General features: G+C 38.9%; 1 protein-coding gene across 9 annotated transcripts in view; it reads right to left on the bottom strand.

Moving 5' to 3' along the window:
* LOC127421751 (RNA-binding protein Musashi homolog 2) overlaps positions 1-26,958 on the bottom strand; it is a 418,524-nt gene that overhangs the window by 88,567 nt on the left and 302,999 nt on the right. For all 9 annotated transcript variants that reach the window (XM_051664845.1, XM_051664841.1, XM_051664843.1 and 6 more), the window contains exon 9: positions 13,632-13,746. In XM_051664845.1, coding sequence (XP_051520805.1) covers positions 13,632-13,746 — 115 coding nt within the window. The remainder of the gene's footprint in view (positions 1-13,631; positions 13,747-26,958) is intronic.

Here is a 26,958-nt window from a genome sequence, read left to right on the forward strand (position 1 = left end):
GTCCATAACCATAGTAATAGCTCCACTAACCACCCAGACAAAGCTAAGCGGTTTCGGCTTTGCACATGGTGGTAGTTCTGCAAGCCTACCAGGCCCATTTTATGAGGGATTTAGATGAGGGAGCTGGACTGGATGCTTCTTCGTAGAGAGAGAGAAAAGTCCGCTGCAGCTCTGGTGCGTTCACGTTCGGTATCTTCGCAACGTACCACCAGTGAGCTGCATAAGGCGCCGGACATGAGTTTTACACCCTCTCAGAAGGACTGGGGTCCTCGTTCATTCCTGCCATCACAGGCGTGTCCGCGTAGGCGTTTGGATGTTGGACCAGCCCCTTTTAAAAGGCTGGCAGGACACCAGAAGTTAGCCAGATGGACTTGCAGTGAAACGAAGGGTGAGCCCCCATTTGGTGAATGAAACCGGACCTTACAAATGTATCCGTGTCATTCCTGTTTGCCCTCAAGACAGCATCGGGTTGAGTTCGCCATTGTTCACGCTTCGAACACCCGACAGCCAGAATATAGTTCAGTTTCCCCCTGCAGCTTGCGCTGGGGAGCAAAAATTTAAAACTCACATTCCGTATTCAGCCTCTGTCTCCATGACCAAGGGTCTCGAGACATGCATAACAGAATTAAATGTTCATCAAACACAAGTGTACACAAGACACACAGTGAACATAAGTACCACACATTGTCCCCCCATAAAGAATGCCGGGGCCGTTGTGGCGAACCAGTTTTCCCAAATAAACTTTTTCCTCAATGTTTGTAAATTTTTTTCCCATTCAAAATGCAGGGAAAAGTTTTATTCTGTCAGCATACCTGCTGCAAAGGCATAGGGCACTCATCTTTTATGCCTGAGTACAATAAAGGCAAAAACATTATCAAATTCCCTACAACCAGCCTCAGTAGTAGAGGAGTGAAGGCTTCCCTCCACTGTACCGCTGGTTCGGGGGCAGTCACCAAAAGTAAGCCAAGTGCGCCATCTAGTGGTTACAGGTTGTGCTGCAGGCAAAAGCCATGCATTAATCCCTCTGTCTGCCCGTCTGTCGGCTTAACAGCAGCTGCAGGGCATTTCGAACTGGGTACTTCGAACGATAAAGCATGGTTACATAATTCAATTCAGGCAAACTCCACCGGTGTTCAACAGGGTCATTCTAACAGAAGTTTATGTTTGAGAAGCCCCGTTTTTGATTCGGGAAATTCATTCTCTCACAGAAAAAGGGGCAATAGAGGAGATTCCCCCTTCTCAGAGAGAGTGCGGTTTTTACAGTCGTTATTTTCCGGTCCCAAAAAAAGATGGCGGCTTGCACCCCATTCCGGATTTGAGACTTTGAATTCCAAACTAATGAAATGTCAATTCAGAATGCTGATGCAGAAGCAAATAATGTCACAAGTGCAGCCGGGGGACTGGTTTGTGACAAAAGATTTGAAGGATGCTTATTTCCATATTCAGATTGCGGCGAAGCACAGGTGCTTTCTCAGATACGCTTTCATGGGTAAAGCATATACATTTTGCATCCTTCCGTTCGAACTTGCACTGGCACCACGCACTTTCACAAAATGCGTAAATGTGGCTTTGACATCCGTGTTTTGAATTATCTCGACGATTATCTGGTGCTAGCCCACTCTGAGACTTTGGCAGCCCAACATCGAGATGTCATTCTCAGCCATCTGAGCAATCTAGGGCTGTGTGTAAACCTATGCGTTTGCGCATCAGTGGCTGACAATGCGTCTTTACACGTTTCCAATGATCAGTCTGCTGCACGCAGTTCTGCAGAGAGTTCGGGAGGATCGGGTTTGGCTGGTTAGTGGTGCCGTTTTGGCCATCTCATGTATGGTTTTCAACTCTGCTCTCTATCCTGGAGAAAGTGCCTTGGGACATTCCAGTCAGAGCACACATGTTGTCTCAGGCTTGGGGCAGCATTTGGCACCCCCAACCGGACATATGGAAAGTTATGGGTAAGGCCCCTCAACGGGGCGCTCTTTTGAATGATGGGTTATCCCCCGCTGTGTTTGATACCATTCTGAATGCTAGAATTCCATCAACTAGAAAGCTTTATACGTTCAAGTGGCGTATTTTTGCTTCTTGGTGTACAGCTGGATTTTTTGGAAGAGCGTTTTGGGGCCAGGGTTGCCACTGCAACGCTTAAAGTCTATGCTGCCGCTATAGTGGCTGAGCACGTGCTTATCAATGGAGTCTCTGTTGGTAGACATTCTTTTGTCTCTCACTTTATGCGCGGGGTACGCAGGCTTTGTGTGGTTTATCTGTTGTTTTGGAGGCACTCTCGGGTTCTCCGTTTGAGCCCTTGGCAACAGTCGCTAATAAGTTTCTGACTCTTAAAATGACCCTGCTGGTGGCATTGGCGTCGTTTAAAAGGGTTGGTGATTTGCATGCCCTGTCGGTTAATCCCTTATATATGGATTTTGCACCAGGGTGTTCAAGGGTGGTGTTAAGCTCTTGTTTGGGCTATTTGCCCAAGGTCATTTCTACATAATTTCACTCACAGACTATTAATTTTCAGGCTTTCTATCCTCCCCCAATTGAGTCGGAGGGGCATGAAAGATTGCATATGCTTTGCCCAGTTCGGGCACTGCGCATTTATGTTGACTGTACTAGCCAGTGGCATAAGTCAGAGCAGTTGTTTGTGTAATTTGGTGGCTGCAACAGGGGTGTTTTGCTGTCTCATTGGCAAGTTGATGCAATTTCAAGTGCTTACGAAGCACGCGGTTTACCTTCACCTTTGGGTATTCAAGCTCATTCTACGAGGAGCATGGCATCCTCATGGCCTTTGGCTAGAAGTGCATCCTTGGAGGACATTTGTATGGTGGCAGGATGGTCCTCTCTGCATACATTTGTTAGATTTTATAATCTGGACAAGGGTTTGACTCCTGCTTCCCAGGTTCTCTCTGTTGGAACAGGAATAAACTCATAATTCCCTCTGTTTTATTCAGATGCTTTAGCTGGCTTGTGAGCCAATAAATGCTTTCCACATGGGCGTAGACAGTTGGCAGCTACTGTTCGAATGATGTGAATGTATATCGTTCCCAATGCGACTACGCAGCTTGAGTTCCTACAAAGGGGAACGTCTCGGTTACGTGAAGCATAACCCTGGTTCCCTGAGTGGGAACGAGATGCTGCGTAAGATGGCCATACCCTCTAGCAGCTGCACAGGCTTGTGCCTACATGCAGAAAATCTGACTCGTTGGCATGAAACAAGCGCCTTTATGAAGCCCGTGATGTAGCTCCCTAGGGGCATCGCTTAAGTGCCAATAAATTGCCGTGATTGTATAAGTACTTCAGACCACGTGACACTCAGGGCGTATCCCAATATGACTACACAGCATCTCGTTCCCACTCAGGGAACCAGGGTTACGCTTCACGTAACCGAGACAATTCTAAATGTTATGGTTAAATTAACAGTGACATTTTTAATTTTGGTTATTAGTGAAACTGTATAATCACGATATCCCTAGCTGGAAGCGAGGTACACTACTGGAACAAAGGTATGCAATTTCCTCATGACGTTTCTAATGACATCACATTCTGTATGCTCTATGCTAATTTGCTCTACAAAGTTGACACAAAGGCTATATCTTAGAAACAATATGATTTGGAGTAAAAAGTCCAATTGTGCATTTTTTCTAGTAGAGGTATTATACGTTGGTTTCAAACATCTACTCCAAAATTGTAAAAACTATCATCATTTTTTTGTTATAGCTCTTGGGAAACAAGTGAACATAATCAAACTACACCTGCATACATTAAGGCCAGGGTCAACTACAGTATATTATGAAGGCAGATTTTCACTAAAAGGTTTAAATGTGTCCTAAGGACAAATGTTTTTTTTATTTTTATTATTACATCAATTTATACAATTTATCACTTACAATGTTTGTAGGCCAAAACAATGTTTTGGTATTTTTGTAGGTTACTTTTCCATGTTTTGTTGTTTCATGAATTGTTTTGTGCCTCATTATTTTACATTTTAAATCTGGCTGAAAAGCCTATAGGCTGTTTATTGCAAATGTGAATTTAAAGAGAGGTGTAGACGTTGTTTTTATGGTGGTGATCGGGATTGATGAGGGAATATTACTTTTCACATGAAACCTCCGCCACTGGGGCAAGGTGTCACAAATGGCCAATGTGTGTTCACACACACACACACACACACACACACACAACACACACACACACACACACATAGATTTAATCGCAATATACTAAAATATCGAGTAATATATATATATATATATTGCCACTTTCTGTGGCATTTTTACCTAAAGCCCTGGTTAATTTCTGACACAATATACACACGTTACACAAGAAAAACATTTTTCCCTCACCTCTCGACTGTCATTGATCGATAACCCCTCTTTTATAGCTCAGGCTAATCGATCATGAAGGACACGACAGCGCAAGACAATGGCAGGCAGATATTTTTGGCAGGACATCACGGATTAAAGTCCCTCATCGCCACATAGCCTTGGCCTCCTTCATGCTAATACCGACTGCGTCTCACAGACAGGACAGCACAAATATGATTGAATGATTTCAGAAGTCATTCGAAAGAGGAGCAAAACACTGAAAAAGTGCGCTGGCTGGGAATTTACTCGCAATCTGCTTTTTCCGCCTCTTTGTCGTCTTTGCTGAGGCAGAACTTTTTAATGATGAAGCTGGGGAGGCCGAGCTGGCTTCCCCTTGACTATTTTATTATCTGAAATACATCTTCGGCTGTTTGGGAGCAAGACGAAAACATGCAATCAGCAGCATTTACTATGCTGCCTGCTCCTGCTCGTGCTATTAATAAAAAGGGGATGCAACCTAACGCACATGCTCAAATTGTCGTGCTGCCAGCATTGAACGACGGGTCACAGAGCGTCCCTCTTTACCTGGCTACAGCCCAAAGACCCATTGTTCTTATTCTGTCACAATGGCATATTACAATGTGAGCCCAGACACTAATTATCTGGCCAGTGTTCAAAAAGAAGACAACAATGTTTTTCATGCAATCGGACTTATCAGCCATATTGTTGATGGAAAAGCCAGAGGGAATGCACTAGAATCATGTGAGAACAATTTATAGAGCTTTCAGATTAATTCTGTTGTGCTCTATAGAAACTTAGCAATTTGGTGTCTTAGTCACACATTTTGACAAAATTGAGTCATGAGTCACCCGAAATTGGGTCTCTTAGACTATGATCTCCCTATGACAGACGGGTTTGGTTAAACTATGCTCAGATTCAGAGAAAACCGAGTGAGACTATTTTATAATCCACATTTGACTGGACAATACAAAAACTTTAAAGCCATTTGTCTCAGTTTCAGTGTTGTGGTTACTGCGTATTGGCCTTGTAAGGCAGTATAGTCTCAAAACAGCCCAGTTTCTTCTCCCCAAAACAGCTTTAAAAATACCTGAGAGATCTCTGTAATAGTTATAGGCTGTGCACAGTGCGAGCTCGCGCCGACTGATCGCTAGTGGCTTATCCTTGGCTCTCGGCCACAAATGTGAGTTGGTGTTGAGGAGAATAAATATACTTCACCTTAAGTTAGGCCAGACATAATTTGGATCAATTCAGGTTGACATTGCAGAGGCAGACTGGTGGGAAGTAGTCTATGTGAAGATATTGATCCTGTCAAAGTTTCTTTGGTGAGGGTCAGTGCTATAGTAGAGGCTTAAAAGAAATAACTTGCTTTTATGAAGTTTTCTGTTTTTATTGACTGCTTCTGAAAGGAGGCTTTTTGTGCTGTAAACCAAAGAGTCGGTTTTAAAATCAAAGATCATTCTTGAGGAGAGCTCAATTCTGAGGGAATGGGGGAGAGGAGGAGGAAAGGATAAAAGTATTAAATATACTACTGCCTGAAGTACACAAAAAAAAGTGATGTAGAACTCCCCTTCCTTAAATGTTGAAATCAGATGACAAGTTATAGATAAACAAGATATTCAATATATAAAAGTAATAATCTTAATACTTCAGGCATCATAACAAACTCATTATAAAACAGATAGATCCAACTCTAAATTTTGACTGGACGAGTCATTCAAAGCTGTCGTATAATGACTATAAACACACACCTGTGACTACATATTCTATATTAAAGGGAGATGATCAAAAAATGAAAATTCTGTTAACTTTACATTACATTACAAAAATGAGATATCAGCCACAATGTTAGTCTCATTCACTATCACTTTCATTGTATGAAAAAAGATGCAAAGAATGTGAATGATAACCGAGGTGAAGAATCTGCCTTACATCTCCTTTTTTCTACGGAGGAAAGAAAGGCATACAGGTTTGTAACGACATGAGTAAATGATACAGAATTGTAATTTTTAGGTGAACTATACCTTTAATGCACCAGGTTGCTGCTTGACAACCATCAACAACTTACAGTTAGGATAATTAACTATATTACTTGGCATTTTGTTTAGATTATTATTAATAATACATTTAATTTTTTGAACATTTGTGTCTTTTATCATATTGCTACTGCCAAAACCACTTAAGTCTGTGCATTACAGTCATTTTACCATGAGTAAAGTGGTTTTAGGCACTCCCCTTCATATCATGCCATAAAATCACTGTAATGCACATCCTTTTGTGACTTACTGCTTTAGGCACAACTTGTGACAACAATTCTTGAACTGAACAGGATCATACCACTAAACTACACACTTAACCGTCACATTATAAGTTCTCGAGGTGTTGTATGCCATGAGAAGGCCATCTTTAACTTTGCTCTTTGCAAGAGCTGTTTCATATGTTTGCAAAGTCTTAATATCTGGGCTCCTCGGTCTCTCTCGAGACTACAGCAGCTTTGTGTACTCTACTCTTAAGGAGGAGCAATGCCAGACAACCAGACTAAATATACATGACATGGGCTTTTCCAATGACATTTAGAGAGATTACTTTAAATGTAGTGGGATGGGTTTCTGTTGACAGTAGAGGATTACCATAGTGATAGAGCCAGCACCTATGGGAAAGAAACAGAGGAGCTGCACAGGCATTGAGGAACACTGAGAGAAATGATAACACTGTTAATTTAAATTCAGATAGATGATTGGATGGATGGATGGATGGATGCTGTATATATATAGATAATTTTCCAAAAGTATAAATATTTTGACTTTGTGACATTTGGGGCAGGACTATTATTGTTGTTTTTTTTTGTTTTTTTTTTTGTGTGTGTTTTTTTTTTGTTTTTTTTGACCAATGGCAGATGGGTAAGACAGACCTTTGAGAACATATTTAAAAACTTTTTTTTTTTTGTATTATTCCATTTGGAGATGCTAACAGCACAAAAATTACACACTTCACCTTTAAAGTGTAGCATTTAGCCCTTGGGAATGGCCAATTGAGGTCTGCTCCATCATTAGCTATTTTTAAATCTGCCCTTAAATCGTATTTTTATTCATTGTCTTTTGATACTATTTGATTGTTTGATGATCTTTTATTATATATTGTTTGTTTTGTTTTATATGTTTGATTTCTAAACTGTCCAGCACCTTGGATCAACTACTGTTGTTTTTAAATGTGCTTTATAAATAAAGTTTGACTTGACTTGACGAATATGACAAAATGTGAGGGGGAGAGAGAGAGAGAGAGGTACCTGAGGCTGGGTAGAAGACTCATTAAGCCATGTCGTCACCACGGCAGGCACCTTCCGTCTCCCGGCAACACAGTAAATAAAGACTGTCACTTAATCTGGCCTAGTGGCGACGGCCTCGCCCTCTTATTTGTGTTATTAATATGCATGCTAATGTGCCCATTTTATGGCTCAACAGTTTCGATTCACTGTAAAATCAATTATCCATCTGGTAAAGCTGCACTTTGCGCTGGCTGAGATGTGTATTAATTTTAGCAAACATACATGAGGCCCAGCACAATAAAGATAAATAGCTCGATTAGGTGTGGTAAACACCGTTGCTCAGAGCGGAGCTCTAATGAGATTTTGGCACATAAGGAATTGCAGTTCCTTAAATAATGAGCCTTGTTGATTTTTGAATGCAAATTAGCAAAAAGAATGTTTCGCTGTCCTGCTTTCCAATTTCATTTAGGTAAGACAGTGTTGCGATCGAGTGAGTGCGACCCTCTTAACCTGCTCCCTGCTCCCACTGTCTCCTCTACGCAATTTGATTCATCTTATTCCCTTGCTGTTTGTTCAACACTGATCTGCTTTAAACCCTAATAAGCTCATGACACCCACATGCAGCATAATTTCATTAACCTCAACTCGAGTCAACTTGAGCTGACATCCTGCTGTTTGCACTGTAGACACCAACGGAAAAAAGTTGGATGATATCATGGACTACTAAAATGCTGGGTGTTTTGGGATCTTGGCACAAAGTCCTGGTGTGGATGTGATACGCTTGTAGTTTACCCCTTAAACAAATAATGGACTGTTAATTAGGGGCCAAGCACTGAAGGTGCGTAGACCCTTTTGTGTCCATTAGTATTATTATTATTATTCCTCCCAATGGGAGTCTATGGCAGCCCATAGAACCGTTTGCATGAAAATTATGAAATTTGGAATAGAAAAGTCCCCATAGCAAATTTGGGACCTCTAGTACAAACTCTATAGTGCCTATCTTTTAAACCGTTTGTCCAAGAGACACCATTCTTTTTTTCATTTATTTATTTATTCTTTTATGATTACAGTCCTCTTGTTGATTCAAATGGACCCTTACATTAAAACTCCGCCAATCACAGTGGCCGCCATCTTGGATTATCATGTTTACAGTTTAAAAGTTTCACGTCCTTTAAACTTTGTTGCTGGTGTGTTTGTTGTTTTCTTTCATCACGCCTGTCGCCGCGCTGTGATAGTGAGGGCTCCCTCTACGTCATTCTCCGGTGTTATGGATTAACTGGGGCTGAGTATTGAATAAAATTACTACATAATTTTGGCATCCTTGTACACATGAAAATAAGTGGTATAATTAGCTCGAAGGGTAGAATGACGCAAAACAAATACAAAAAAACTTAGAGGCAGGAGATTCGATCTGGTTAAAAAAATGACCAGCACAACTTAACATTTTTGAGCTTAACAGTTTGAGCTATTAGGCGGCAATATCAGTACCGAGCATCTTTATGTTAAAATTAGGTTTCTTTATTCGGTGTGAAATGGTGCACATTATCAAGCAATGTTAACTTGTGCTTCACATTCACAATATGATGGTCTTGTCAGATTATTACATTGTATGAAATCTGAACGTCTTTTTCTCATCGAAACGCTGCTCCCAAATATTATGTGACATTATAAAATCAATCAGTATTGAATGAACAACAAACTGCCAGAATTAATAAAGCCCCTCTGAGTTTGTTTGTTATTAGCGTAAATATATATTTTTCAATGTTGCTAATGTAATCGATCATGTTTTTGCTTGGCAACATGTGTGTGCCCACTGCACCCTTTTCAGCTCAAACAAAAGAATTAAACACCTCCCCCCATTGAGTTAATGTATGAATCGCTGAAGCTCTGGGTGTTTAAAACATATGTCTGTTAAAAAAAAAAAAAAAATCTAGAAAAATGTCTTGATATAAAGTGTTAAAAGGGTTCTAAAGCCGTAAATAATGCACTAAAAGTTATGCTCCATGCCATCGGAGCAACCCTAACAAGGAATTTGTTGTGTATTTCTATGTTGCCAATAGACTATTGGGGTTACATCTGAAAGAAAATAGTCACTCTGAAAAATAATCAATATTATCAAGCTTTGGGGCAACATTGGTTAATAGCAAATATTAACAGCTAATAAAATACTATGACAGATAATGAATAACAAAGCTCATAATCTACAGGTTTGAACTGCATAGCTTTTCTGGTTATCATGTGTGTACCGTAAAACTCAGACGCATGTATTCAGACAAATATTATACAAATAATGTGGTCACAATACTAACTTCCACCCTAATTCATGTAATGGAAAATTGTGATTCTTTTTCCAATATTTTCCAATATTTAATTTAATAAGTATTCTGCTCCCATAAATAATGGTTCTTTTCAATTTTTCTTTCATTTTTTTATTGCCAGGAGAACATAATATGACACAATGGTATAAATATAAATTAATTCACATTTGATAATCCTGTTTAAAAATAGAAAATATGGGCTAGCCTATCGGCACTTTAAAAGAAAGCACAGGTTTAGAGTCTAAACAGTTTTTGGAAGTCACTGTTTGAATATGCGGTCTAATGATGCTTGCTCATAACGTATGTGCATATGTATTAAAATACTCACAAATGACAATGCTGTCTAATTAAATGTGAATCAATAAATGCTAACAAATAACTCTCCAATACGTGGACGTCCTCACTGAATGCTGCAGTAAAGTCTTTATCATGCGTCTCCATTGCAACATTTAGCCAGAAAAAATAAATAAATTGTTGTGTTTTCACGTTTGTTGTTCTTCTTCAAGCTTAACTTGTCCTTACCACCTTCAACTTAATGGTCATTACGTTAGGAGAAAGAACTCTGAGGCATTCAGCTCTGGCCTGTTGAAATTCTAGGGTTATAGCGCTCCTTAGTGGATTAGAGCTGCTAATGATCCATTCACGCGGTGATCGCAGTGGTAAAAAGCCTATTCTGAATGGATACCTACTGCAGTTCAAAAGATAATCCACACTTGTGTGCTGACTCTAACCTTGCAATGTCTCTTTGCCACTCTTCGCCACTCATTGAGCATGTCAGCTGAGTGGCTAAGTGTGTTAATGCACTGGACTGTAGTTCAAAAGGTCATGGGTTTGAATACTGACATAAGCAAGTTAATTGGATAGATTTCTGTTGTACTGCAGCTTTTTGTATTTTGCTTAATTAATGGTTTCAGGAATTGTCCCTGATAATTTCTACTTGCAGGAATTCTTTCTATTATTATTTTTATTGTTCTTCTGATATATATGTTTTGTTTTAAACGGATATGTATCTTTCGAATGCATTGTTGAATGTAAGAGAAAATTGTTATGCATTTTTGACATTATGTCCTGAGGTTATTGACTTTAGTTCCTAGAGCTGTTGGTTTGATCTCCACCTCAGCAAGTCATGCATTACATCTGGAGATTCTTGTCTTGTGCTTACTGAATGGAGGCTGGGCTTTGTCCCAAACAAATGTTGATTTGCATATTTGCTGAAAAGTCCCATGAATATAAAGTTGATCATGGTAACAGCTGTGCTCGGCTGTGATTCCTCTAAGCTTGGCATGTCCCTTTGTTGACTGGCAAAGTTGTGGTTGTGTGGTGTAGTGGATAGCACACTGAACTGTGGAATGGAAAGTCATGGGTTGGTGCTTGGTCCCGTAATTGCTGCTTGCAGCTATATTATTTATTTTACTTTTGTTTGCTGTGGAGTCATTCATTGTATTTTTGTTAAGTTTTATGTTTTCCAATTGTGTTAGTTTGCATTTTTACTTCAGTTAACCATTTGGTTTTCCATTTGGTTTTCATTTAAAAGGAATAGTTTGCCCAAAAATAAAAATTCAGTAATAATTTAAGCCACATTCACACTTATACATTTTTGTTTGACAACTCATAAATTTAGCTGTGTTTACGCCTGTCATCCACACTAGAATGCCGTTTTCCTCCACTGAAAACAGAGACTGAAAACACTCTCCATTAGGAAACTGAAAATGGACTTCAAACAAGAATGACTTAGCCTTGATTCCACCTGTAAATCACACACCTTTCAAACCTGTGTGACTTACTTTCTTATGATTGAACACAAAAGATGTTTTAATGAATGTAACGGGATGTCTTTACACAAAAAAAAACTTTAAAAAGGACCCAAAATTATCAAAAAAGTAGTTAATGTGGCTTGTGCATCATATTTCAAGACTTCTTTAGGCATACGATAGGTTTTGGTGACAACCAGAAATTTAAGTTGTGCTATGACAGAAGCTTGTGAACAGTGGCTCATATGATCACCCGAGGACTTGTGTTAAGCACTGAACAAAGGAAGTTCCTGCGTGAACATTAAGATTGCGTCAAAGGTGCACTCAGTTTTTTTCACTCATTCAATAGGGATTACACAAAGAAAAGGACTTTTAAAAATAAAATATGTTTAAAATCATTACACTCACATGACATGAATAATTCGGTGGCAACTGAATACTATTCGTTTTATCTCTGTAACCCCCTGTTACTGGACACTTTCTTGAGTGGAATAAATGAATCATGGCTGACTGCAAATATTGCATTTCTACAATGGTATCAGTAACTGAAAACAAGACGATGGCAATTTCAGCCAGTGCACCTTTAACGATAATAACCCTGCTTTGCAAATGGAAGGATTATGCCCTCCTTTGAGGTCAGTTTGTTGAAATCATGGATTCATAACTCAACATTACTTACATTTTCCTCTTCATTTAGCACTACAATGCGGAGCCTTGCTCTGCTGAGGGTAGGTTAGGGATTTGGTGGGGCTGGAAGTTAAGCTGGCTGAATATCAATAGCATATTTCATGCGGGCCCGGCGAGGATGCTTCATCAAGTCAAATTACGGGCAGGACGACCTCTTCTGCAGCTTCACCCATTAGCTGCCATTCGCATTCTGCACCAGGCATCAAACGATTTTTTTGCTTCAGTTACTTTTAGCAGACGATCAATCTCACAGTAATTATCTCTTGTCACTGGAGCTGGGTTGGTGGGGGGCGTCGGGGATGGGAATCGAAGTTTGCGGGGTGTAGGGTTGGGGGGGGTATTCTTGACTGAATTTACGTTTCCTGTCCTCTTGACATATGTCAAATTACAGAAAAACATCAAGACAAGTTTGTGGCTGTCGGGATGACGGCTCGTTGTGTTTGATGGCTTCCAGATCTTGTTTATGTGATAGTGATGCACGCGTATTATTTCCGTGTAGACTTTGAGCGAGGCTCCCAGCAGAAATGCAAAGGAGTTTCAAACTGGCATGGCAGTTGTAGAGTCGCTAGTAGAGCGTGGCAGCGTTAATGCAAACGCAGTGCCAGCATTGGAGCGTTATCTCCCAGAGCTCTCTCTGAGGAACACTTTCAATGGGCTGTTGCCTCTCCCTGGCTGAGTGTTCCAACATTATGATTTGGGATTTTGTTCTTCGAGTATACAGTGATGTTCTTGTTCCACACCATCAAGCTCAGCTTCTATGTTTAAAGTGTGCACAGACATATTTGGGGGCATCAGTCTAAAATGACCACATGAGACAATGCTTGCTCCAAAATCTCACCCAGTAGGTATTCTGATCTAGATTCACAACAACATACAATTTTCTCTCAAGGAGGTGTTAAAAACACATTAAACCAGCCTAAACTGGTTTGCTGGTCTTCAGCTGGTTTAGCTAGTCGGCCAACTGGTCTCCCAGCCTTAACCAGCTGACAAGTGCCCAAAACCCCTCTAAAACCAGCAAACCAGACCAGCAAATCAGCTTAGGTCCATTTCTGAATAGAACGCCAACTTTTCCAGATCTAATCAAATCCTGATGAATAAAATCAAGTCCTGCTATTTTTTTTTCCCTCATTGAAATCCCTAATTTTCCCCTTGGAAATACTTCACATTACAAAACAAAATTTGGTTGCAATGCGAACTGTACGTCATGGAGGCGTTTAAGAAGCATACAGGTCAATGAGTAATTGACAGTGTTATTTATGACTAATTGTTATCAGGAAAATGAGATGCCACTTACTCAGCATGCCCATTCCCAGCATGAAGGCGTCCATGGTGTAGGGCAGCCCTCTGGCTCTCCCCCGTGTCCCTGGAGGAAACATCACTTCCTTCGGCTGGGCCTTCTTACATTCTACCTGTGGATGGAGCACAAAATATGACTTTCAGTCCAGCTATTTCCTTGATGGAGACCACTTATTACACAGAGGACCTGTCTAACAATTACAAATGTCAAGCCCACAGGAAATAAAAAACATGTTGTTCGAATTTGGCTTGTGTCACCTTGCAGACATAAACTATCAGAGCTCTCATAAAGACAATGCATCACTTGTTGACAAAATGAAAGGGAATAAAACAAACACTCTGTTGTCTGTATTTCAGCTGGTAATGCACTGTCTTAATGCCATCACAGTTTTTCAAGAGCACTTTTGATGTTTGTTAAAGTATGCCATGTACTGTCTTTGGACATAAAAGCTGAATTTTGTGGAAAAAAGTTGTTTTTATTTTTCTGTTTTTCCTGAGAATTTTTCCCATCATCCCCCACTGTCTTGCCACTTTAATCTGGTCCTCATCATTGAACCATTTCTACCCCGGGCACTTCCTCCTGATCACCCCCCGCCCCCAACCAGCACCATGCCGCCTTCGACGGATAATTTTCCCGCTGTGCTGACTGACATTTTGCCCTCCTCCACAATACATGGTTAAGAGCCTGCTTATGACAGAACACACAGAGTGGGCGTCAAGATTGACAGACCAACTGCAAACACCGGCATCAGAATTAAGTGCAGCACCAGAGTGAAGGATCCGTGGGTTTGTGGTAATGACATGGTAAGAAAATGCTAACCCTAACATTGTGCTTAATATTGTGCACAAGATCCGTCAACAAAGGCTCATTCACCTGTGAGATGCGGCTAGGCTTTATCTAGTCTTGTTTTAGTGGAAAATGACATGGTTTATATTGTGTTTATAAAGTAAACAGACAGAAAAATATTAAAAAATATATGTAGAAACTCCAAGTACAGTATAGTTCTGAAAAGTAAATGTGTCCATCTGTTTTAATTTGAATTTTTGGCATTTGGAGTTTGAAGAGTTTTGGCCGCATCCACACTAATGCTTTTTCAATTGAAAACGCATTAGGCCACACCTACAATAATCGGTTTTCATTTGAAAAGTCCATTTTCAGTTTTCTAACATCATCACTTTCCAAATAATGTGGTAATGAAGAGCGTTTTTAAAAAGGCTCCATTTTCAGTGGAGGAAAACAGTGTTCTAATGTCAATGAAAGGCGTGAACATAGCAAAACATTTAACTCTCTCATCCACACTAGAACAGCATCTGATGTCTCTAACCTTGCAAACTTTGGCAAATCCAGGGAAAATTTCATTCTCAAAAATGCTTGTTAAATTTAGGGATGGGCATTCTGTAGTCGAGTACTCTAACACATAACAAAAGTAATCGATTACTTGAAATTTAGAATTTAAGTTTTGAACTTATTTTTCTTATGAAAAAATAGCACTTTGCATAATCAACAAGATGTAGATAAAAAAAATAAAAATAAAAACATTTGCACTCACACAAACATACATTTCAAGTCTTCTGTTTGACAGACTAATAGCTGGTGCATGCATTCACTTTTCCTCCATTGCATACTTGGTGCCTAGAGTAAGTATAGTGGAAACTGCACATTAATGGTTGAATGGAATAACCTGAAGTGACTATGAAGACTATGGGGGTTGTGGTAGGGCATTGCAGACAATCTGCCCTGACCATGTCGACCTACATGTCCATTTACATTACAGATGCTTTCCTGCTCGTCTCTGGAGCTTTAGTTCAACTGACTAAAGGCCTAGTGCACACTACGACACAGAAGCTTCTTGTTCTTTCTGGCAACTTAGTTTGTTTTTCTATTGTGTGCACTGGTGAGACATGCTCTGAGTAGTAGTCACAGATGCCACAACATATTTCAAACTTGCTTAAAATAGTCTTCGACTACACTTTTGACTATCGGCATAAAGTATATTCAACTTTTTAGCTAAATTATTCTGGCCAAGAATCACCCACATAGACAGAAGTGACCATCTGACTGAAATTTAGTGACCAATCACAGTTTTTTTTGTTTTTGTTTATATGTACTGGTGTGTCACTTTCTCCGAATTGTTGGTCATAAAACACTGAAGAAATTTTAAGATATGTATTTCTGTTCATATAAAAAGTAATAAGTACTGATTATTTCCTGGGCTATGAATCGATGAACATTTTCTAACGAATTAATTGTTTTCTGTGATTAATCACGATTAATCATGGTACATTAAAACAAACATTAAAATATAATCATGAATATATTTATTTATATTTTCTCTCAAAGAACTTGCAAGAAATTGGTTAGTCATCATTTATTTTAATTACTTTAATACGTACATGTTAAAATGTTCATTATTTTTTGCGAATAGAGTAAATTAGACAAATTTTTACAGGTATAGACCTTTGATAAATGTATACATTTAAATGCCATAAAATAAGTGGACATGCTGTAATTAAAAGTTGTGCAAATTCTTCTGCCGTTCTCCAGTGGATTTTTTAAATTACAGGATCAAAAGACCAGATTCAATTTATATTATGCTTTATTGGCAAGACAAACTAAAGTGTACATTGCCAATGCATTATAAGACACTATACATACGGATATAAAAACAAATTGAAAGCTGAAGCTGAATTTGCTGAAGTTTAAAATCCCAAAACGATTATTTTCTGACTCCCGTTCAGTCTCTATCGCACTGTTTCACTTTTGACACTGGTTCAGATTACAGTGAGTGAGTGTTTTTGGCTAATGCGAAGAAATACAGCACCTTGCACATATCTCTCCCACACCTGGCTCACTGCTTGCGGGTGAAGTCACCATTCTCTCTACAGTAAATCTGCTCACGTGTTTATTATGCCAGGGGCATGCATCACGCGTAATGAATAAGCATGCACTGCTCCACACAATCAGTTTCTGTGCTAGGATGTGCAGTCGAGTCGAGCATCCAGGAAATGTATATATGGCAATTTTATCCACAGGAAGTGGGTAAAACATTAGTGAAGTTTCAGGAATTGAAATAAATAAAGTAAAAAAAAAAACGACACTGCATTAATTTTGTAAAAATGTTTATGCGTTAAACAGTCAACTATTAATCACAGAAATAAACAAGTTAATATTAATTATTTATTCACTATTTCATAAACAGAAAGCTAAGCAGAATATACAATTCTGTGCAGGAATACCTAGTTTGCTTGCTACTAAGTGCATCAAACAAAAATTTCTTAGTTACTAAACTTTATAAATATCCCTGTTTTGGACTGTTATAACACATCAGCTCTCTGCAACTATCCTAGACACATATGTGAAATGCATAATCTAATGGTACATTTTAATTACCAGACACCCAATTAAAATGTAATACCTTCAAATAACTGGCAGAGTTCCAAACTAATTAATATACTCTGCATGTAACACATCAAAATAAGTGAATGTATGACAGTATATTGCCCTTGATGTTAACTGTGAGATAAAATATCCTTGAATTTCAGCTCCTAAAGATAAAGGAAATCCAGATATCTGTTAAAGATAACACCTCGATTCTCCAAATGACCTTATATGTCAACGAAAGCATTAAAAGAACGTTTTATTTTCAAACTCCAGACATCACAATGCATATATCACTGTCTCATTTCCAAACATGAGCACATAAACCAACAAGCACTTATAATCAGTTTTCAGGTCCTGAGGACTTCTCCAAATACAAGATGCCTTCATTAGCCACTGGCACTAAAAAGTGTGTGTGCTGGGAAGGGAGAGACAAGGAGAGTGTGCATGTGTGTGAGTGTGATGCATGTAATTATGTCAGTTTGTGGTTTCAGTGATGAGGCCTGCAATCTCTGTGTGTTGCTAATAGACGAGGAAAGCCTGGCTTCCGATCTGACTGTCACCAATGGGCATTTAAGAGCCATGACTGCGGCTCCACATTATTACTTAACTAATTACCCCTCGTCAGTCGAGGTAGGCCAATGATGAGCTCCTGTCCCTCGTTAATGAAAATACGAGAGCCTGTGGTTAATGACCTGAGAGCGCAGGGCAGCTCTGTTATCATGCCAGCACAGGGGTGGAAAGAGGAGGAGAAGATGAGAAAGAGGAGGAAAGAGCAGGAGAGTGAACTGTTGATTGAGTGGACGTTCTCACGTTTGGACCTAATGAAGTACTGTATAGGCAAAATCAGGACAGTGGGTTTAAAACAAAGCCCATCTGAGGAACCTCCCCAACATGATGCCCTAAAGCCTCTTTACATTTGATATTTAAGCACTTTTGTGAAACTTGATTATTATATGTACAGAATCCATCCAATTCAAATACTTTTGTTCATATTTGTATGTAAATTAACTTATTTATACATTGGTGTTTCTTCAACTTCAATTGCAATTTCATGTCCTAGGGGTTGATTTTTATTCAAATGAAAAGATTAACTTTTTTTTCTTTTTGTTATATGAAGGTCACATTAAAACGGACTTTTAATTTTTTTACCAAGGCTTCATAATTTATTTTTGGTACTTTTCAGATGCGTTTTATGTATAGATTTGACCGTTTTAATCCCAGACCCATACTTTCAATACCTAAACTTTTGTGTTCCCGGTCAAAAATGACCGGCCCACTAAGATTGTTAATAAATCTCTCATATTGCACAATTATCCCAATATATTGCATTTGATCTTTTTGTTAACCTCTTTTTTAGTAATAATGACTTATTTTTTGAACATTTAAAAAAAAATTATATATTAATAGAAGGATTCATTGAACTAAGCTTATGTGGTTAGTGGGGGCATTCCCTGCAGAAAAAAAATCTGTAATAAATGAATAACCATTTGCTTGATCTAAACAAAATAGCTGTCATTTTAAAGCTTAGAATCTGGACTTAACAATGCATATAGCTGATCCAACAAATTCTTCAATAATGATTTTTAATTTTATGACAAATTAGAACAGTTGTTTTTTTTTTTTTTTTTTTTCATAATTAGCTAATTATAAAAACATAAAAAAGATGAGATAGCTATGTGTTATATATCGTTGGAAAGGTCTCAATCAGTAAAATGCAATGAGCAAATTTGTTTCATTCAGAGGCCAAAATGAAGTGAGCATTAGTGTATGAAATTCCCACTGACACACATAAATAAAATAAACTAAAGTCTTTTTGTCACATTTTTCCTTATTACTTCTTGAAACATACATTTAACATAAACAATGACATGTCATAAATAACAACAGACTATCCTGATTGAAATGAGCCCAAACACAACATAATATGGTAAGTAGATCTTGAAATATTCCTCAAAGAGTGTACATGGACAGACAATGCACAAATGGGCGCTTAATACACGTTGCGTGTGTACGTGTGTGTGTGTGTGTGTGTGTGTGTGTGTGTGTGCGTGTCCAAGGACGTTGTGTGTGCAAGCCACACATCCACATTTGTGCTCACCTAAAGGACTGGGATGCTCCTGATCACTTATTATTTCTGTATTTTGACATTTAATCCATTCATTTCCAATAACCAGTCATGTTAGACCGGGAACGTCACAGGTGTAACAAAGTGAAATCAATAAATAAATACATAAATAAAAATAAATAAATAAATAAATGAAAATTATCTAAAAAAATGTTTTGTGTGTTCAGGTGCCCTGTGTGAAAAAGTCATGTAATTTTATTCCAAATGGATTAAATAAACTACAGTTTTCAGAAAAAATAAATAAATAAATAATCGGTCAGTTCTGATCGGAACACAATATAAGGGTTTAACTATGAAAATCCATGATAAAAATACAAATGATCACGTTTAAAGCTATGACAATCTAAATAAGAGTGAAATAAACAAACTATTTTAGTGTTTATTGTGGAAAAATCATTTCTATAAATGTTTGAAAAATTACAACTCTCCAACAGAGTTGGCATCACTTCCACCACATCAAACAATTTGGTTTCCAGCAAAGTTTTTTCAAAAATTGGTGTACTAGTTAATGAGTCAACAACTGTCAGTAAAGAGCATTCTTAAAATCAAACATGAGACAAGTGATGCAAGTGTAAGTGAAGAAAACAGAAAAATCAAGGTAAAAATCATCTGAGAGCAGAACATTTATATTAGGCGTCGTTTCCAATCAAGCAGTAATTTTGCCAAATTTACCAAAAATGTAATTAAATTTAATCGTGTGCACGTAAGCCCCGTTCACACTGCGGGTGGCTTGTTGCTAGACTTTGCGATCTGTGGGCTTTCCTACTGCTGCCGCTGTTCTAATGTTATTGGTGGACTGCACAACTGACCATAGTAGCGTTTGAAATGCTGTTTACAGATGCTAATGCCAATAAAACGAAGATATCATACTAATTTGACAAGGAATTGCCTCTAAAAATGCACATTCTGTAGGGGAGAGCGTTATAGATAACCTGCAGCAGTGCATAATGCATCATATCATTAAACAAGATGAACGTTATATCAATATATGAATCAAAGTCACTCAGAATGCCGACATGGTTTTCAACGCATCATTTTATTAGGCCATAACTATGTATGTGGTTAAAGACAAATGTGCCTGCACTCGAGTCGACTCCAGTATCTCACACTCCTCTGTCTTCACTCTCATTGGTAGTCGCTCGCAAACGTTGCTCCCCACGGCGACGGCTCATGTCGCTGTGCTCTCATTGAAAATGAATGGGATGGTGTCACTGCCGGTGTGAATGGGGCTTTAGGATTCATTAAATGTTTGCTATGAAATTAGCCTAAGCAAGGCAAACGAGTCAAACATTTTATTTTTAAAAATGCATAAAATGTCATTTCCATCACCATCATTTTCACCATAGAATTCTTATACATTTTATTAAACATTTAAATTCTATTAAAATGTTTGTTATAGGCCTGCATGCAATTTGTGCCCGCAGAATACCACAGAAATCTCTGAATATTTCTTCAGAATTCCAACTACACAGCATGTCCATTTGTTAAATGTTTTGATAATGCTTTCAAAATGCAAATAAGGGTATAGTATTTGAACTCTGTTTATGTTTTTCATATTTAAATTCTTTCCACATTATTCCGCAGATTTTCTCTAAGACTGAAAATTCTGTAAAATCCTCTTGACTTACAAATGAAAGCTATTATAAAGTGTTACCAAATGTTTTACTTTTACTTTTATCTGTAATTTTCATCTTGCCACCTGCTTTACCACACATTGCAACAAAGTCCAACAGAGACTTCAAAGTGTTCTATGTTTGTTTACTGTATGTGTGTGTACATGTCATGAGGTAAAAACCCCATTATATCTCACATCCACCATTCACCCCAAAGAGCAGGTTAAGTGGACGGTCAAGCCAGGAAGGATGACAGCAGAGATGAGAACAGGGTGCGTTCACTCGCCTCGCTAATTGTCAGGAAATCATGAGTGGGAACACAGCACTGGTGGGCTGGAGCAAATGTGGCCATTAGTGTCGGTGTCCTCGGCAGAGCCGGTGTGAGCAGGCGAGAGGTGTGAGACAGGATTGATCAGCTCCACAGAACACACATATGGCTTATTAGCTGGCTGGTTAGTGATAGATTAGATCCAGTCCCCTAATCTGATGCCTTGACCTTGTGACAAGAAATGTCACTCAAACAAAAACTTCAGCCACTTGTTTTGACTTTGAAATGGGGGACATTCCACAAAGGTAACTGTGACGAGGAGCGCACGGCCATCCCCCAATCGGGCTAATCATCTGAGGAGAGGGATAAGGCCGAGCCGGATGCAGCAGTTCGAGAGAGAGAGAGCCACACGCAGCTGCCATGTTTGTTTATGTTTGTGTCTTTTTACATTTTCATTAAACATTATTTTGACTGTTCAGCCAGTTCCCGCCTCCTCCTTGCCCATTTTAAACACTGTTACAGTAACTTTTTTTTTAAAGACACTGGGTCTAATTCACTAACCTGTGTGTGAATGTTGATATATAAAAATAATTTCACTGAGCACTTTATTGGGAACCTGTACATCTTATTCATGTGATTATCAGCCAATCGTGTGGCAGCAGTGCAATGCATGATCATGCAGATATGTGTCAGGAGCTTCAGTTGATCTTCACATCAACCATCAAATTGGAGAAAATGTGATCTCAGCGATTTCAACTGCGGCATGTTTGTTGGTGCCAAATGGGCTGGTTTGAGTATTACTGTAACTGCTGATCTCCTGGGGTTTTCACAGACAACAGTCTCTAGAGATTACTCAGAATGGTGCCAAAAACTAAAAACATACAGTTAGTAGCAGTTCTGAGGACAGAAACACCTTGTTGATGAGAGAGGTCAACGGAGGATGGCCAGACTGGTTCGAGCTGACAGAAAGGCTACGGTAACTCAGATAACTACTCTGTACAATTGTGGTGAGAAGAATAGCAACTCAGAATGAACAACACTTTGGACCTTGAGGCGGATGGGCTACAACAGCAGAAGACAACATCAGGCATTTTATAAGGACCATTGTGTTCCTAATAAAGTGCTCAGTGAGTGTATATACAGTATATATATATATATATAAAGAAAGAATGAATCAGAAATCAGGTGGGCTGACTGAGGAATTAAGTCTTAATTCTGTCCTTTGTAGCACTGGAGAATTCATAAAGCCAGACAGAGAAGCAAGTCGACTGGGCCCCCCTCATTCAAACATCAATTTTTCATCTCTGATATTGAGCATGAGAACATATTTCATCATCAAAGTAGAGAATCTAACTTTATAGACTGTCAACAAATAAAGAAGGTCAAGGGGAGTTGTTTTTATAGTGCTCTCGCCCTGGACACGTATGTGAGCTGGTTCGATTCCGGCCTGGGTCATGTCCCGATCTCTTTTCCCCTTCTCTCTCCCTGCTTTCCTGTCTCTCTACACTGCCCTATTATAAAACCAATAAAAAAAATAAAAAAAATTGATTTCAGCCTTAGGTTTGCTATCTACAGTATATTTCATTCTGAAAATGCTAATCTATTTTCTTTTTATCTTGTGATAGTGGATAAGCACGTAGCCCTTTAGAGGAGAGGGAAGGAATTTACTTTCTGAAATAATTTTGCATGTCTTTGCAATATTTTGGACAACACTTACAGTAGCAAATGAGTAACCATAGTTTCCGACAAAATACAATTTTGGCCATTACTACAGTTATTGTTACTACTGTAACACCATAAGCACTACTGTAAAACAAGATTTTGCTAGATTGACTCTAGGATGTTGTGGGTGGTTGCCATGGCATTGCTATGCAGTTGCTAAATTGTTACGATTATTATTTACCCTGTCGCTATGTGGTTGCTAGGGTGTTCTGTCTGGTAGGTCAAATGAGCCCATCCTGAAAACTCTATCATATTATGGTCCCTAGATTATCCTCGGATGCCTCCTTTATTAATTCCTTGTTTTTGTTTGATTGTTTGCCTGTTTTGTTATCTGCCACACACTTCTCTAAGTGTTAAGCTTTCTTTTTTGAGGTACTGCATCATATCTGTAGCACAAATGGAGCTAGTTGCAAACATATGCTAAAGGGTGGTAAAGTGTCATTTTTGTAACATTTTGTACCTGTATGTCATACACAGGAAAATCAAACTCTATTTAAATTTCATGTGGAAACTGTCATCAATATAAAGATTTACACAGATTCAAATAGCTACTGAGTTAACATCAAGCTTTCTTCTACAGGCCCTGTGTGTGTGTGAGTGTGGTCTCACATCAACTACAACATATTTAAATGTTATCACAGCTCTCCCAGAGAAATCCTGTTACGTCACTACTCGAGAGGTCATGCCATATTCTATGTTTTGTTTGTACAGTTCCCACAGATAAAACAGACAAGAGAGGCAAGGCAAAGACAAAAAAGAAAACAACCCCCTGCTCTTTTGCCCAGAGGCGCCAGAACTCGCGGCTTAACACTGAGGCATAATTCATCGCAACTTGAATTAAATTACATTGGAGACTTGGGGTTGCCGTACATTATTGATACACTTACAGCTATTCCATCTGACACAGAAATCTATATTCGCCAACAAAAAAGAATGCCTGTCAGAGACTATTTATGTTTCCCAAACAGAATGTCTGTTTCAACAGCCTGTTACAATGGGAACTCTGGTAACCACATAAAGATGGAAAAAATCAAGCTTAGAAACCAAACATTTAATCAGGGCTTTGCTCTGGTGAGTAACTTGCCGTTTAATCGCCAAAGCCAGTTTTTACTTGAATTTTGCACTTGGCGAGTGTTTATTATGGACCCTGGTGACTTCATAATGTCATCTTTCTCATCTTTATGACATCATTCCTCCACAGTTTGGGAAGGTCAGAGAAAAATTCAAGTAGTGAAAACCATGCCCCTGCTTTATTACTCTCGCTCTCTCTCTGATATACACATGCACAAACTCTCGCACCCCGTTTTCTTGATCCGTTTTCCCCTGCCCTTCAATTTAAGACGCAAATGTGCTGAATCTCCTCCTTTCTTTGTTGTGACATTTCGAGATTGCGGAGAGCTCTCCAGAATCAGCCTGCTCCATTACAACCGGCTGAATTACTGTAATCTTTTCAAATATCACAGTCCCCTTCCATTAGGCCAACCTACTTTTAAGATACTGTGACAGGAGTGTGTAAATACATCTCGACACCACACACACACAGCGACAATAAACATATATTAGATAAAAGGGCTAAACAGATCTGGGTGATTAGAGAGGGGACAAATAAACAGAAATACTTCTAAACATGCTTAGCTGCTATTTACAAACAGAAAAAAAGAAAAGAAAAAAAAAAATATCTGGCCTTGTAAAGGGTTTTCACACTTGGTTTATTTGCTTTGGGTAGACCGTTAGTGTAGTTTGTTTGTTTTCTGTTTTAACTCTGTCTGATTAAAAACATATTGTGAAAACAAGATGAAAGTGTATAGTGTCAACAACGGAATTGAAAAAATAATGTTTTTTAAACATGTTTCCAAACACAACCCCCATCTGCCACTGATCAGAAAACAGATAAAAAGAAGCCAATGCTTAAGCCAGTGTGCTGTGTCGGGCTGGTTGGGATTCTCAAACAAACAGAGCAATGTTTTGATAGTGTCACAGGGCCACAGTGCTTACACTTCGGGGAAATTCACCTACAAATGTCTTACTTAAAGTTGTCTCTGCATGTTTAACTGGGATAGGGGAAAGTATTGAGACACTGAAGAAATCACACTACACAGCTACACTTACCCAAGATGCTTGAATTAATACCATTTTTATCTTACATGAATTTAAAGGGACATTTCAACCAAAAAATTAAATTATGTCATCATTCACTCATCCTCATGTTGATCCAAACTTGACAGACTTGATTTAACACAAATGATGATGTTTGGCAGAATATTATTCTCAGTCACCATTTACTTTCATTGCATCTTTTTTCAATGCAATGAAAGTGGATGGTGACTGGGGCTAACATTCTACCAAACATCTCCAATAAAAAAAGTAATATCCGTTTGGAACAATATGAGGGTGAGTAAATGATGACACAATTTTTATGTTTGGGTAAACAATCTCTTGAATATTTCCAGATGAATACATTTTGCTAAATTGCTTATATTATTTACTGACTATTTTCACTTTAGTATCTTTCATATTAGCTTCAGTAAGCTCAAATATTCCAGCTAAGCTAAAAACGTGTCACACTCTAAGCTACATTTTTTAAAACCAACATTTTTACATCAAATCCAAATTCCCATATTTGTGGTGCATATAACTGGACCCAGATGTGGTGCATGCCTGCTAAATGAAGCAGGAATGAAAGCACACTAACACTGCCCTGTCACTGCTGTTTGCACCATGTCTTGAAGATTGCTTCAGAGAGGTATCCTTCAGGCAAAAAAAGGGCGGGAAAATAGGAGTCATTTTCTCACATCCTGAGCAGACACTTTTTCCCCTTCTCTTCTCACAGCGGTAGATTATCTTCCAATGAAAGCGCAGGCCGGGGCCTCGGCGTGGCAAGGCAGACACTAAATTGGCATTCTGACACTCTTGGCACTTATCATACATGCTAATGTGCCGACTCGCGGTGGGCAGGCGGCAAGCCGGCTAGGAGGCCGGGGCAAGCTGAGAGGAGGGCGGGAACGGTAACAGAAATCAGAACGACAACCTCCGTAGTGCCTGCAGGAAGCAAGGGCACTGGCAGGGAGGACATGAGCAAAGAATTCACATCATTTGGCTGCAGGCACGGATGGCCATGGTGTGGCATTGCACTTTACACGTTAAGGGCGTGGAGGGTATTGACAGAGCACTTGATCGCATAATAACGGCAGGTAACGGAAAGGATGTGTTCTGAATATGATGTGACGAGAAATGACTTATGTAGTCCATTCTGTTCCAAGGTTAGAAAGGTGATGATTCCCAGAGAGAGAGATCGAGGCAGTGATAGACAGGCAAAGAGAGAGAGATAACATGTGCAGTCATATGTCCATGAGAACTCCCACAGAGGGGGTTTACATGGAGTCATAATACTCTTCTTCATGATGAGTGAATACTGTCATTATCAATAGAACATGTACACAAACATCTCTTTTAAATGAAATTCCATAAACTACCCAGAAAGTATGCGGTAAAAGCGCAACATTAATCGTGTCAGGCAAATAACAAGGGGTTTTGTGAAAAGGCGCATCTATAATGAGCTTTACTTCCTTAGAAGAGTTCAAAAGTGTTTTGTGATTAAAAATAATGATAATGACTTAATTTAAATACAGCTCAGCGCTATTTCAGTGCAAATGGTGACTGGTTAAATTGGATTGTGGGTGGTTAGTAAATAATACTGCATGCAAAGGTGTTGCAACTGTTTAGTGAATTTGCCCCACAGTATTCCTCATGACAGCCAGCACAAGGAAATGTCTGATAAAATGCAGAATGTGCAGAATAGGACTTTGGAAAAAAGCATGCAAACAGATGTAACAGGATATTATGACTCTAGAATGAGCCATTCAAAGGGATGGAAACCAGTCAAAACAACAATTATGTTGATCTATTTGTAGTGTTTCCCATCCAAATCTGTGCAGTTTATAACTAGTTGCTCTCTGCTTTCATTTACTTGTTTTCATTGATAAAATAGTCAAGACATAATGTGTGTTTGGCTCCCTAAAGATGAGTTGTCCATTTATATTCCTGCATTGTTTTGTTTACTTTAAATGTCTCTGCTAAGAAAACAAAAAAAGCATCTTAAGGCAAGGCAAGGCAAGGCCAGGTTAGGTTAGTCATTTGGCTGGTTTTAATGGGGTGCTGAGAACTTTTCAGCTTGGACAGGTTGGGACACCACCCAGACCATCTTTACCAGGTGGG

The sequence above is a fragment of the Myxocyprinus asiaticus genome, chromosome 31 (assembly GCF_019703515.2).
Source record: "Myxocyprinus asiaticus isolate MX2 ecotype Aquarium Trade chromosome 31, UBuf_Myxa_2, whole genome shotgun sequence".
In the NCBI taxonomy this organism is placed as follows: Eukaryota; Metazoa; Chordata; class Actinopteri; order Cypriniformes; family Catostomidae; genus Myxocyprinus; species Myxocyprinus asiaticus.